The 15677-nt window shown below is 39.5% G+C and overlaps 1 protein-coding gene across 1 annotated transcript in view; it reads right to left on the reverse strand.

The window, feature by feature from the left end:
• Positions 1 to 1868: 1868 nt before the first annotated feature.
• The window catches only part of GALNT5 (polypeptide N-acetylgalactosaminyltransferase 5), a gene marked incomplete at its 5' end in the record, with an annotated part of 44423 nt that continues 30614 nt past the window's right edge, over positions 1869 to 15677 (reverse strand). Inside the window, 5 exons of the mRNA XM_081095141.1 lie at positions 1869 to 3043; positions 6316 to 6477; positions 10048 to 10128; positions 14238 to 14561; positions 15541 to 15658. Of these exons, the coding sequence (XP_080951267.1) occupies positions 2903 to 3043; positions 6316 to 6477; positions 10048 to 10128; positions 14238 to 14561; positions 15541 to 15658 (826 nt within the window). The 3' untranslated portion in view covers positions 1869 to 2902. The remainder of the gene's footprint in view (positions 3044 to 6315; positions 6478 to 10047; positions 10129 to 14237; positions 14562 to 15540; positions 15659 to 15677) is intronic.

Raw genomic sequence — 15677 nt, forward strand, 5'->3', positions numbered from 1 at the left:
GCATTAGAAGTATCAGAAGACCTTGTAGTACTTTTACCTTTATTGCAGCCTTCTGAAAACAAAATTTATAGGGCAATGCTTAAAAAAATGTTGGTAGTAGATTTCACAATTAGTACTGGCAAGGTCAGGCCTGGAAGATTCCTAACTAGTGAATAGTTATTTATATCTTATATGAATTGAAAAAAAATACATGCTAAAGGCTGGTTTTAAAATTCTACCCAAGAACAAATATGTGATGTATGAAAACAATCTTTTGTTATATTGACAATATAGATTCAAATATAGCTTCATAAGATAAGTATGTCAAAGTCAAGTCGGGAAGAGCATACACTGAACAGACTCAAAGGTTTTTTTGAGAAAAACATTCAAATTTCTTCTGCTGTTATACCCGAAGTGGAGTGTATGCAAACCATAATTACTCTTTTTCTGAGCGGAGTTGACATTTTTGATGGAATCTGTTTTTGAATAAAAATACAGTCTTTAGACTGGGGGGAAATAACGGTTCAACATTTTCCGGTTACATGAAGAATCACATGAAGCATCTAGCATATTCAGTTTGGTCAGCAATTTAATTAGACATTTGGCAACCACCTTGTGTTTTATTCCCCCACTTGGCTCTGTATTGAAAGAATTAGCTCATTTTCTAATCATTCTCTTATCTCATTTGCAATGTCAATTATTTGAAAAAAAGCATCCCAAATATGATGCAAATATGCAAAACTGTTTCTTCTTCTGATTCTTGGTTATTGCTCTGCTCTTGTGGAATTAATTGGAAATTAAAAATAGAATTTAAATGTTTTTATTAATTTTTTAGAGAGGGAGAAAGGGAGAGGGATAGAAAGATAGAAACATCGATGAGAGAAACATCTCGATTGGCTGCCTCCTGCAAGCCTGATGTTGGGGATCAAGTCCAAAACCTGACCAGGAATTGAATCAGGGTTCTCTTGGTTCATGCTCAACCATCAACCACACCGGCCAGGCTAAAAATAAATTTTAAATAGGAAGTCAGGACTAAAGACGCCCAGGTTTAGCCCTGGCCTGTGTGTCTCAGTTGGTTGGACCATTGTCCCATGCACCAAAAGGAGGTTCGATTCCTGGTCAGGTGCATGCAGGAGGCAACCGATCAATGACTCTCTCTCTCTCTCCTCTTTCTCTCTTAAAAAAAAAAATTCCCAGGTTTATTATCTCCTCACCTGAACAAAGTTTTTAGTTTGTTTGTTTTGTTTTTTTTTTTAAGTATTAACAAGCATATGTTATTTTCCAGAGATCCACCCCCAACAAAATGGTTTCTCATCTCTTTAATAGAAATGCTGTGGAACAGGTTGTGTAGGCTGGTGGCCTGAGGCAATAGAATGAGCCCTGTCTCTGGAGATGCAAGTTCTAATCCTGATTCTCTGGTCTGAGATTTTCAGATGGGTGTCAATTTTCTTACCAAAATGAATTTAGATTTCTAAGGTCTTCTCTGATATGCCTAAGTATTGACATACCTAAGATTAGGGCTCAATATAAATCAAAGAAATATTACTTTTCCCCAGTGTTATCCTTAGGTCCACATCTAAGGCTTTATTATTTCCCCCTCATATAGGTGCCAGATCCCCTTTCTTTTTTGGCCAAATCTAGGGTAATTTTTTCTTACCTCTCTTCCTAAAGATTGCTTACCTCATTCTCTTCCCCTTTCATTGTTTCCTTCATTTTATTTCTACTTTAAAAATCTTTAGGGTCCATTTTAGCATACTTTATCCCCATGAATGCTGCTAAATCTAAGGCAGTATTTTATATAAGAGCCTTAAGATTTTTCAAGGCTCTATTTCTGCTTTATTAGTTTCAACTCCTCATATGTGTTAGTGATTAAATGAATTTTGGGTTACTCTAGTGTATTGTGATCAAGCCTCTTTTACTTTGCCTTTTTGGTTTTTTACTATTCACAAGTCTAGGAAGTTACTAGCATAACCCTTTTTTAAGTGTAGTTTTAAAAGCACAAAATGAACTAAAACAATGTCCACATCTAGAATTGAATAAGCATTTGACATCCTCAATTAAAAATGTGCCACTGACTCAGACTGGTAAAAAAAGCATCATATAGTAATCTAGATCAAAATCCTGCCACCAAGGAGTATCCTATATAATAAAAGCCTGATATGCAAATCGACCTAATGGAGCAAGGACAGGTGGAACAACCGGTTGCTATAATGCACACTGACCACCAGGGGGCAGACACTCAACACAGGAGCTGCCCCCAGCCTGCAGGCCCCAGGCCAGCCAAGGCAGGGGCCAGTGGGGGTCCCCCGATTACCCCACCAGTCACCCCACAGATCAGCCCTGATCACTGGCCAAGCCTAGGAACCCTAACTATGAAATTCGGGCCTCTAGTTATATCAATACTATTCCAAACTGTAAGGTAAACATGAATGTAGTCTGAAGGGATTTTGCCAAGGTGATAGCTGTGTGTTTATGAGTACTTCTAGCCATCAAAACCCAAGTAAATTTTTTGATGAAAAAAATAGTAAATAAAGGACCAGGTATTCTCTACTTGTAGGCCAAAGAGTTGGTTATTATCCAACACAGTCATAATGAATATCATCGTACTTCCCCAAGTACTTCTGTCTTTATTTCTGGGTACCCAATAGGTTGTATGGGGAAATTTTCAGGCTGAGTTTTAGCACAAGGCAGGAAGCAGTCAATTCAGAAAGACTTCTAGTGCTGAGGAAGGACTCCAATCCTATGTTGGACTGTTTCCCTGAGTTAACTTTTGGTATCTCAAATATTCTGATTTTAGAAAATCTTCTATTCAAGTGCTATTCATTTAAAAAATTTAAACGACCATGGAGAAATATAATCACCAAGTTCACTGTCATTTTCACAGTGTATAATGGGCTCACTAGATAAAAACATCATTTCCTCTTCAGTCTTCAAAATAGTTTTCAAATTTCCACTTTTGATATGGCTTCTTTGGGTCACAAGCAGCAACTTTCAGAGTTTTCTGAGAAAAATTTCCTTCCAAGCATAACAACTGATGATAGTTTCCAAAAACAATGTGATTCACCTGGAGAGAAAGGGGATCTGAGAATGAGCCACGGTAAAGAAATGGAAACCAATTAAAAAAAAAAAAAGATAGGTACTTACATTTTTTATTCTTTAGGGGTTATCCTGAAGTAAATTAATAACATGAACACAGGCTGTGGATAGTATTAAGTTTGTCTCTCTCTCTCAAGCTAAGTTCTCATACTTTAAAGATGAATTTTCTGATCATATGGCTGATTACTATATTATTTAAAGAAAATATACCAGATGGCATTTCTATATTTGATGGATGATGGCTCCCTCACTAATGGTAGGAAAGAAAACACACTCACACACACAAAAACCCACATACCATCACAGATAGTGAGTCAGTTAATTTCTTAATTAACTCTATGCCTTAGAATGCAAATTTAGAATACAAAGTGCTAGATAAATAATGTATTCTATTTATGAGCTCCCTACCATAATCTCTGAGTACATAATGCCTGAGGTCCAGAAAATTTGGATGTAATTAGGAAAAAAGTCAAAAGCACTTCAGGCTTCTATTATTGCTTAATATGTATTAATATCCTAGAAATGGTTGATCGCCTACTTAGAACTTGCCCATGGCTTTGTAATTTTTTTTTTAACCTATTATACTTCTCAACTATCCAGGACTATGACAGAGATGATTATATATATATATATATATATATATATATATATATATATATATATATAGAGAGAGAGAGAGAGAGAGAGAGAGAGAGAGAGAGAGAGTTTTATAATACTTTTTAAAAATTATTAAACAGGGCTGACAATAATTTATTTTACAGAAGTTCCTGAAAAACTATGTTAGAAAAAATAGACCTCTGGTAAAATCATTCTAAATGCTTTTGTCTACTGAATCATTTGTAATGTAATTGAGATTTAACTTAGATGATCAAGCATGTCATTGGGTTAGAGTCAGACCTCTCCACTGAAGCTATCGTCAGCATCACTCAGGAGACAGCTGGACATGCTGACTCATCCTCGCCATAGACCTATGGAATCAGAAGCTACGCTGTAACAAACTCCCTTGTGGAACTTTGGCAGTATGATGCTTGAGTGTGCTCAAGGTTTTGTAAAGGAGTTAAACTTGAGCAACATTATCATTGACTACCTACAATGTTCTGCTGCTGGATTGTAAAGAGGTAACTAAAAAACTTGTTCCCAGCCCTGGCCAGTGTCCTCAGTGGTTAGAGCATCAGCCTGTACATTGAAGGATCTCAGGTTCGATTACAATCAAGGGCACCTACCTGGGTTTCAGGTTTGCTTCCCGAACCTAGTCAGGGCTTGTGTGGGAGGCAACCAGTCAATGTTTCTCTCCCTCTCTCCTCCCCGTGCCCCGCCCCCCCCCCCCCCCCTCGTCACCTCCCCATCCCTTGCTCTCCCTTCCACTCTCTCTGAAAAAGCAGTGGAAAAAATATCCCCAGGTGAGGATTAACAACAACAACAACAACAACAAGAAAACACCCCCACACACATCAAAAACGTGTCCCCAACCTAAAGACACATGATGCAGAGGGGTATTCCATTCCCCAAGTCCTAGAAGCCATCTATGAAACTACTTACTTTCAGGTGACCTCATTCCGGAGCATTTGGGGAGGGCTGACCTAGGGAACATCTTTTAAATGCTGGCTTATCAATGTATAACTGTAATAATTCATTGGTATTCAGGGTCAAGCTTACCATTACTCCTCCTCCTTCCATGAAGCACCCAACTCCTAATGCTTTCTGAAAAGGGAATCATGCTCCTGCCATTCATAGTCTTATTTTGCATTTCTCCCTTTTCTTTTTAAGACTTAAAAGGGGTAGTATGAAAACTACCAAAATACTGAAAGAAGAAAAAAGACCATTTTCAAGATATTCATTTCTACGACATCTAGCAGCATGAAAAGGGGAACTCAAGGCAGAAAGCAGCTATATATTGTGTTAAAGTCACAAACAAGGTGGGGGTAAGGGTTTTGTTCTCCTCATATTCTGTATTTTCTTTTTCTCTTCTCTCTCTCTCCCTATCTCTACTTTTCTCTCCCTCTTTCTTCCTCCTTTGGCACAGGGTTAGAGAAGCAGAAGGTAAGATGTAATTTATTTGATACATATTTATGGATTTTCCCACCACCATAAAACATAAAATTAGCAGTTTATGCACTAGTAATTCCTAATTTTTCAGAAAAACTCAATAATATTCATTATTACTAAAGAGAAAAAACATGCCCCGAAGGAACTGAAATGTAACCAAGAAAATCTAAAGGGGGGAAGGCTGGAGAATGTGTGGCTCAGGCCCTGATTTTGACCCTGGGCTGGAAGAAAATTATCCTGAAAAGAATACTCACTGGCTGTGACACCAAAAGGAATGGAGGCACTCCCAGTAAAAAAGTGGGCTTACTTTGGGGCTATTCCTGAGCAAAAGGATGGTCTCCATATACTCAGTGCATTTAGGGGATTTGGCAGCTACCTCCTAGAGAGACAGTGGGAAATCTGAGAAGGCAGTCCTGACATTATTTCTGCCACTCCAACGTCCTACGTCAATGCTTACGACTTTGTACCCAGTTGAAACAGAATTGGGAAAAGCTCAGAGGACTTTGAGGGACTAGGGTGTCGCAGGGATGTTCTGGTAAGCATGAACCACCGGACCGCTGGAAAAACACCCCCTGATTTGTAGCATGGATGTAAATACTCCCACCGTGGCTGGTTTGAATTTACCAAAGCAGGTTCCCTGAAGGTGCAGTTGGTAAGAGTTGATCACAACCAGCTCCTGCAAGCTGGTGGCAGCTGGCTCCAGCTCCCCGGGAGAGCCCAGGTCTCTGGAAACCAGAGGGCGTGAGCAAATGCCCCTTGTTGGAGAAAACAGAATGGGGAACCGGATGCATAGTAAAGTGCAGGCCTTGGGGAGAGCACACCGCTTCTTACTTTCCCCATACACTCTCCCTGTAAGCTTTTCTGGTAACCGATGCAAATCAATTCTAGCCTATCAGCCCAACTTTTGGCATTGTTAAGTGACTAAATAACAACTTTAGAAACAGATGATGATAGCAATACAACCAACAAAACCTGACTTCTATTTAAAATAATTGATTGCCAATAAATTCTTAAAAAAAAGATTTGATCATTTACAAAAATATGCCAATCTCTCTGTAAGAACTTTTTCACTGCCTCTGTTGTCACAAACACATTGAAATCTTCAGATTGAGTTAGCTGCCAGTGAGGGTTTCCTGTCACATTTAGTGGGAAGTTGGATTTGTGGAAAAGAAGAGATACAAATATTTCGCTTACCAGTTCCGAGTGAAAGACTGATGTGGATTTATGTAGCCATTTCAGCCCTTTGTTTCTGTTATCACAAGGGTGCAGCCTCAAGGCTCCTTGATCAGGGACGGGAGCCAAGCACCATTCTTCATGTTTAATAAGTCTTAACCATGTGTAATTAAACTGTTGAAGCTGTGGAAGGAATGAGTAAGAGAAAGGTCACCTCAGGTGGAAAACACAAGTCAGGGCTTTGTCCAACATCTTTGCCAGCAAAGGGTAAGAATATAGGCACTCTGGTCTGATGTTTCGTATTTGAATCCTGGTACTACCACTTTCAACACTGATTGTAGTAGGAGCATAATATTAATCCCGTCTAATCTAATTTTTCTCCATTTTCAGTTGGGTAGAAACTTCAACGTGTCTGTCTCAGAGGCTTAGGTAATGACTGTTAAGTGTTTCGCACACTTACAGAAGCCCTCAAAAAGCGTTAGTTGCAACAATGCACCGTAGTCCAGTTAGTACATATCTGCAAATAAATGTCGTTCCAGGAGCTCGGAATCCCAGACAACCTGGTGCTTGAAGTATTGGAACATCCAAACCACCGCAAGATTACAGCCTTGAGTCAGTGGGGCTCCAGGAGATCCAAGTCAGGGTCCTAAATTACCTTGTGGAAATGATTATGCTAGACAATTGGACCCCTAGAGGAAATGTTAAAAATCTTTCTTTGCTGATAATGTGGAGAACTGCTCTGGGAGAAGTCCAGTTTTGGGGAGTCACCAAAGTCTAAAATAAATACCAATTCAGGCAATGGAACCATGTTTTAAATTTTTATTTATTTTCTTCAGTTATTTACAACCTAGTACGATCTACCTGGTTAATAAACTGTAAGGCTCTGGGTCTGTGGAAAATTTTTAAACATATTAGGAAAAAAAGGCTGTTGGTAAAATCTATCTAAATCAGTGGTTCTCAACCTTCCTAATGCCGCGACCCTTTAATACAGTTCCTCATGTTGTGGTGTCCCCCAATTTCATTGTTACAAATTGAACATAATTAAAGCATAGTGATGAATCACAAAAACAATATGTAATTATATATGTGTTTTCCGATGGTCTTAGGCGACCCCTGTGAAAGGGTCATTCGACCCCCAAAGGGGTCTCGACCCATAAGTTGAGAACTGCTGATTGAAATGCTTTTATCTAATGAATCATTGGTAATGTGATTGAGATTTCATTTAGATTATCAAGTATGCCATTGGGGTAGACCTCTCTGCTGAAAGGTCTTACTCCCTGGCATATGCCACTCTGGACCATCATTAGGTCACCTAGCATCTAGTTGGAAATGCTGAGAATCAGTTCTGCCACGAACCTATTGAATCAGAATTCACATTTAACAAACTCCCCAGGTGATTCGTGTGTATATTAAAATTTGAGAATGGGGAATAAAAGGTGGTTCCATGGAAAGTAACCTCACTGAGTGATCTGATCACAAATTCCCAACAGGGCAGGTCATGGTGGGTGGTCATGCCCCAGGCATGTACATTCTTAGGTAAAAGGCTTACTTTGCCTTAAGCAAGCCCTGTCCATTGTTTCTGTGCATGTAGGTTAAGACATCTTTGAAATGTTCCCTTTTAAAGACCCCTCCAAGGGTGACCACCCTTTCAGACCTGTTTCACAAATGTGTGAGAGCACATAATCCGGACTACTAACCTGTAATCCAGTCCCGGCCTTGATTTTCCCCTCCTTCCTGTACTTCCTTACATACCTTCCTTAATCTCACATGCACAAAAGAAACTGCAAAACTGTTATTCTCTAGAGCCGTGGTAGGCAAACTTAGGCTCCTGAGCCACATGTGGCTCTTTGGCCCCTTGAGTGTGGCTCTTCCTAAGCCTTAGGAGTACCCTAATTAAGTTAACAACAATGTACCTACCTATATAGTTTAAGTTTAAAAAATTTGGCTCTCAAAAGAAATTTCAATTGTTGTACTGTTGATAATTGGCTCTGTTGACTAATGGGTTTGCCGACCACTGCAGAGCATTTGGGATCTTACTCCCTGGTATATGCCATCAGTTTGGCTCAAATAGACTAATTACATTTTTTTATAGGTTTGGATGTTTCTTATGTTCACAAGAAGTATAGACATAATATAAAGAAGCTATACAGCTATGAGGAGAAGCTAGATAGTACCTTGCAAAGGGACACCTCCACTGATTTAGAAGTTAACTAAAGAGTCTTTTTAGGTAAGGTGAAAGATAGGGCTTGGTGGGTCAATCCTACAATCCTAGGGTTTTATTCCTTTTAAGCTTTTTTTTTAAAAAAAAAAAATTATAAATGCTGTAGTCACTGGCTTATATTGTCTCATTATTTCTGGCAAAAATAAGTTAATTTCCACCAAGTTTCTTTACTTTTTATTACTCAAACAAGCCACAGGAAGCAGACGCTGAAAAGGAGTAACAAGACAAAAAGGGAGATGGCATTTGTGGGAGGCGGGGTTGCAGGATTCATACCTTTCCCTCCTAGTCTCCCCTCAAGGGACTCAATGGTTAGGAGACCAGAACTTGGGTTTTCAGATAAAATACTGATGAGACTTGAAGGATTGCAGTATTTAATATTTTATTTTCATATAATTTGGACTAATATTGTTTTGTTTTACTATTTGTGAGTTGTTTCCTCTGAGAATTGTTAATACATACAAGTTATTTCTTTCCATTGATTTTTGACACTTTTATCTTTCAACTGTCTCTTTTTCCTAATTAACAGTCTCCCTAGTCTCAGGTTATAATCCACAGCTGAATTATAGCTGCAGAGATGACAAAATGCCTTTTCTTTTAGTAGCAGCTTTGAATGAAGAGGTAGAGATGGAATGTACTTCAAAATAAAAGCAATATCTCTTAGTTGAATCAAAGTAGTGTGTTTTGGTACTGTCTTTAAAGGGATAACAAACCTATGTTATCACAAAAAAATAATTTCTCTACCTAAGAGTGGCGTACAATTTTAGGGGACTGAATTGTACTGATGAATTGATGCCACTGTGAGTCCTATTTGGCACCCAAACCAGAAACTCTCCCCACAAAATAAGAATGGATGGGGAGCATGTGTTGGAGAGGAAGGTACCTCCAGCTCCCCTCCAGCACTGCGGAGTCCCTGCTCGGTTCTCCCCAGGCCGTTCTCTCCCCTAACCACTGTGCTCTGAGTCCGTGGGAGCGTTGCTGCAGGGTCTTCCATTATGGATCATGGATTATGGGAGTTACATTATTTCCTTCAGATATAGAAGAATGGGGGCAGGGGATAGAATCAGAGAATCAAATTGCTCCCTGAGATTAATTATTTAAAAATATGCCCCGTCTTTTTCTTTATTACTTTACCTTTATACGTCACGTGCTATTTTTCACTTTTTTTGGTCTGTTATAGCGGTGGACATTTGTGGAGCATTAAGTCCTAGGTGTTGTTCTACATCCTTCATAGTTTTATCTAATTCGATTCTCACACTAGCTTTAGGGTAGGCACTATCATTACTGCCATCTACCTAAGGGTTAAGAAACATAGAAAATTAACACACTCTGCAAGTGATGGAGCCAGATCTGCGTTTCTCCTGGGTTGACTTCAGTACCCACATCTTATGATTATATAGGAATTAACTATTGTTTCTATAAGCAAAAACCAATTTCTCAAGTGAGTGGTGAATGTGTTATACCCCACACTTATCAACTACACCAGTACTGTGAACTGCACCTACTATGAGAGGGAAACCCCCAGCTCAGCATACCTTGCTACTCCCGTCACAATCTTCCAGAATGGCTGTGGTATTTTCAATGGAAATGCATTTACCCAAGGCCACGTTAATAAGCTAGGAGGCAAAATATAAAATATGTATGGAGAAACAAATATTTTAAAGTAGATCAAGACATTCAGAAAACACAGAATATAAAACTACAGGAAGGTTAAAAGACAGTTAAGTTAATAGCTCAGCAATACTTAGCACTATAAGATTTCAGTGGTTGCTATCTCTAAGAGACATAATGTAATTTTGCTAAAGTACAGCTTCAATCTGTCAATTGAGGCCTGTGATTTAGCCACCGAGCCAACAAACAGAAGCTTTCAATTAACCCTTGCCTGGAATGCTGAAAAAAAGAATGAGCAAAAGGTGGCAAGAAAAAGTAGTTATTTTCTTGGCTCAAGTTTGTCTGATGCATATATTAAAAGTCAGTGCACACACTTGCAATTTAATCAAACCGACAGCTATGGGCTCTGTTGCCTGGCTGACCCCTCCAAGCTACTTGACTGCTCAGGCACTGAATCATAGATAGATAAATTGAGTCCTTCAAGAACAGCAGATTTCCAGCTGATTCCCTGTCAGAATCTTCCTAATGACTCCGGCAAGCTACAATTCATTACAGGAAAGTCACGAAAATTAATACAGAGCCAAGCTTAAAGGCACTTTCTGGCAGGCCCCCAGCTTTTTAATGGATTTGCAGGGTCAAATATAGAGGCAGCTTTCTATAAGTCACCATTTAACACAGAAAAACGTTGATTCCCTTGCCCCCTTGACATCCTGGGCAGGGCTAACGAGGCAGTGGGTTAATAGTGCAATTTAGACTTCTCAGGTTTCGAGAAGAGCTGTGTAGAACCAAGTTTCTACTCTGGAGAGCCTGCTGAGCTGGGAGGTCTTAGTTGCCAGGGACACTATTAGTGCCCTTTCCTGTTCCATGTGCCTAACACAGAGCTCTAACTCCGGGGCGATGATGCAGGCTGCGTAGCTCACAGAACTGCCAGCGTTCAGAGCACGATGCTCAGTGAGTTGGTCTTTACTTTTCCACACACAACTTAGCTGGCAAGAAAGTAAGGGGTGCCTTCAGGGACCAGAAAATGCAGAACAACAACAACTAAACTAAACTAAAAGCAAGTGGGAAAACTGCAAATACTATAAGAAAGGGATCAAAATTTTACAGACAGGAGAAAAACTTGGGCATGGATTAGCCAGAGGGGTGGGGCTGCAGTCCTCCACATAATGATGCAAAAGTAGAGAAAGGCCCTCCGTGGAATGGTGTCTTGGGAAAAACAACCTACCCTTTAGCAGAGGGACGCCACAGGGAGGTGAGATTCTGCCAGATCTAAAACCTTACAGTGACCTTCATTTGGATTTGAGACACTAATTTACACTTGTAGTGAATATAAACCCTGACAGACCCTTGAGGCACTGAAACAACATAAAAGTAAGTAGCAGGTTGGTTACTTTGGGGATGGCTGGAGTGCAAAAGTAATTCTAGAAGGACGGGAACTCTGTCAGGAATCCTCAAAGAAAGCTCTGTTCACAATTTAAAATGGCAAATATGGGAGAAGACCACCTATCATTAGTAAGTGGGAGCAGTCAGAACTCACAGAAGGAATCAACCATCATGAACTTCAGAGAAGAGAGTTAACAGAGACGAATGAAGGTAGAATAATCCTGGAGATTAAAGAAAGGAAATGGCGCCTCAACTCTTCTCTGGATTTTTAACAGAGATAAATATAAACTCCTCTGCTTGTGGATTATTTAGACAATATTTTATCATCAAAGGGGTGTGGGAATCTCTGGCTTCAATACAGTTGAACAGGTGGTCTTACCCCAGAACCTTTCAGAACTTCCAGTGGGTTAATGTTTAGCTTGCTGCTCTAAGAGGGAATGTAGTGTGTTGTTTGCCAAATGTATTTGACCATGGATCCCTAGTTTTGGCAGCACAGCTAATAACATTGCCCAGAACAGTGTTTGGGAACCCCAGGTTCAATAGATTTCTTTGTATTTATTTTGTACAATTCCTTCTTCCAAGAACTGAAAGGCATTAGAAGGAAAAAGAGCAATCTTTTCTATCCTTGCCTCGCCCTAACCCGCCACCCCCCCGCCCCCACCTACTTCCACACACTTCATCTGAAGATCTGTTTCCTTTCTCTCTTTGTCAGGGATCCCTAGAGAAATTTACTGGAGAAACCGCTTTTCTTCATAACAAAATAACGTTCTAGTTCATCTCACTCTGCATTGCCTGAAGAAAGGTCCTAATTTTTTTTTTTTTTTATTTTAATGGTAATAATGCTCCCTACTGGTTGCTTCAGAAGGAAGCAAATGACACCTTTATTAAAATTTGTGTAAGGAAGGCAACACATAGTGAGAGAAATAATTTGTTTAAATCATTTAAAAATATATTTTTGTTTGCATTTTGATATATAACAACTCAGGCATCAGCCAAAGGCTGTTTCATTAAGAGAACTCTTCAAAAATTTCATGGGAATGCAATCAACTTAGCCGCACAGAGGAGGCAAAAGACAGTTTTTTAGTTCCCTCTGGTGGTTAAAGCTCAGTAATGCTCTTGCTGAGATTTTGTGTGGTTAGGACAGGAAAAGATGACTATAGTGAGGATTTCTTTTCTTTTCCTGTTCAAGAGATAAAATTTAAAAATATAAATTTATTTTACAGACATATCATTTGAATAGTGTATAAGTCCAGGGTATTCTTCCTACCGAGTTGCCTAAAATGAAACACCAGATTGAACTACCTGAAGCAGCACGATTCTATTTTGACCTATAAGGATGGCAATTTCATAATACATTATGGTACATACAAACAGATCATGTGTACCCAGTTGAATTTCATAACAACAGAACAAAACTTCAGACTACTTTCCTCTCTTTCACGATCTTCCAGGATATCCTTATACCACCAGGGAGAATAGTTTTACTAAGTCCTTGTCATCAGGAGATTTGCTACCCCAAGAATGGCTGGTTTGCACAATCCCCTTTCAAAGGTAAGCTGAAAAAAGTTGGCTTAAAAAAGCAGACTTACTGATGTTCGAGTCTGAGAACTTCTGGCATGAAGAAAAAGGAAACTCAAAGAAAATAAAACAACACTGGCAGTAAGACTTAAATGAGAAATAAAACAATAAAAGAAATAAAAAAAATATGCATAACTAGGGATGAGTTCCAGGTCAATGCTTGACTAACCATCTCATAACCCATCCTATGGTAAATGTCCTTACAGCTGACCATCCTCTTCAAGTCCAGCCTCACTCCTAGAATAGGTTGAAACGGCTTTTGTCTAGTTTCTCCTCTTCCTTGATTTTTTTCCTTCGCTTTGTACTCTATCCCACCTATCTAACTTGGTTTCTTCCCCTTTGGTACATTACCTTGTGCCTTGGAGTTTTCTCTGCTATTGTCTGACAATTTGTTATTTTCAACACGTCTTTGAAATCTATAAAATTCTAATTGGATCATGCCATCCCATTGTTTAACCCTACTCAATAACTTACCATTACAAGGTAAGGGAGGAAAGAAGGAAGGAAGGATCTTTACTCTGCCTACAAGGTCCTACGTGATCTGACTCCTGCCTCCCTCTTCAACTTCATCTGGTGCCATTCTTCCCTCCTTCACACCCTGACAACAACATTCATCTCCTTCCCAGTTCTTGAACCCTCGGATGGTCATCAGTCTCAGAGCTTTCACACAAGGGCATCCTTTGTGCTTGGCTGACCTTGGCCTTTCAGACCTAGCCCTCAACATCTCCTCAGATGACCACTCTGACTTAGAAGGATTCTTCACTGCTGGCCGGCCCCCCAGATGAGAGCTATCATATTTATTCACTCTTTACTTGCTTATTTTTATAATTTCCTTTTCTCTTCTCAACTCCAAGCTCCACAAAGAAGAGGTCAGTCTACTTAATTTATCACCTGATAATGCAGTTTTAAAATACTGCCTGGTTTATTGATACTCAATATATATTTGTTGAATTAATCAGTGAACACAACTGCCTGGAAGCCTTCCTCAAGTTTACCTTTTATTTGATCCTCAACCCTGCTTTGTCTCATCTGCACTCATACTTGGTATTTATCTACAATGTAATAATTAATTCATTCTTCCCCACACATTTTCCAAAGTATGTTGGCATTTTATTTTTATGGAGTCAGATTTCAAACTGCTGCTTGAACTTACCACACCACCAGCTCTCACAATGGGAGCTTTCAAGTCAGGAAATACATTCTCCAAGTACCATTTGAAACTCTTGCATTTTAGTTTCTTTCGAAGTTCCCGTTGTTGGGTGAGGTTTCCGACGTCTAGCCCTTGGTCTATGAGGTGATTCCCGTGGCCATAGAACAGCTCCTTGTACTCGTCAAGCCAGACCTCCGCCACCCGCACCAAGTTCCGCTCCACCGTCTTCATCCGGTCTTTGGGGAAGGAATATGGGTTGTCGTTTCTGAATATGTGGCCCACTCTGGAACAGGGAATGATCTCTATTTCGCCACCGCACATCCACACCTGGAACAGTTTAATGATAAGCATCAATTATCAAATCCTTGTCCACAAATTATGGGCAATTAATGATGACACGAAACCACCTGACTATTCCCCTCCCCCGCCCTGTTTGAAGTAGTACTCTCAACTTCCAAAATCTTCTTCAATAGAAAATTAAACTCAAGGGGTTTATTTAGTTTTGTATATTGCTGTGAACCATGTTAGAATTAGTAAAATATATATTCCCCCTTCCTTCCCTTGCAATGTAAATTCCTATTTCCCTAAGAAATCCTCACAGAATCTCAGTATGTAAAATGAGTTCCTGCTTTAGTCGAATCAGGGAAAGGAGTATATATTTTCTTTCTTTCTTTCTTTTTTTTTTTTTTAAACACACAACATGAAAACCATTCTCCTTGATCAGGAGCTCAAATAATACCACTTTTACTACATGTCACCCCGCTGCATAGGAGAGCCATTGCTTTTTGGATGCTGTCCTCTATGGCTGTTGCCACAGCTTCAGATATTAATCAATGACTTTATAAATTACCCAGAGTCCTCTGATATGTCCCCAGTTGCTGGACTATGGCCTGTCCCCAGCCTGCCCCTATGGTCACTTCCTGTCATGTGTGTTCTCCAAGATGACCCATAGCTAAATTATTTCATTACTTCCAATATATTAGAAAAATGTTCCAAGAGAGTTATTTTTATATTAAGTATGAATCCTACAGTGTTTACACGGGATGACAGACAATTATTTTACCCATATTCTGATGCAGAAGCAGTGCTGTGAAATATTAGGGAACTCTAATAAATTTTATGAGTGCTATTGATTCTTCCAAATTCAATCTTGGATATGAAAACATTAATCCAAAGGCCCTAAAATTTCTGTGAAATCCCCCCCCTCCACTCCACCCTGAGGCAGTCACATATCTGATTGTATTAGTACAATGAGACCATTTAAAACTCGTAATTGTAAATAGAATTTGAGAAACACTGGTAATACCTTGAATGACAGCTCCATATTTTCTCCACCCCAAACATCCAGCCCAGGGTCATATGTTCCGAGTTCATAAAAGTAGTTTTTATCAATAGAGAACAACCCACCTGCCATGACAGGGCACCTACAACGAGAAAAGGTTG

The sequence above is a fragment of the Myotis nattereri genome, assembly GCF_964212035.1.
Source record: "Myotis nattereri genome assembly, chromosome: 7".
In the NCBI taxonomy this organism is placed as follows: Eukaryota; Metazoa; Chordata; class Mammalia; order Chiroptera; family Vespertilionidae; genus Myotis; species Myotis nattereri.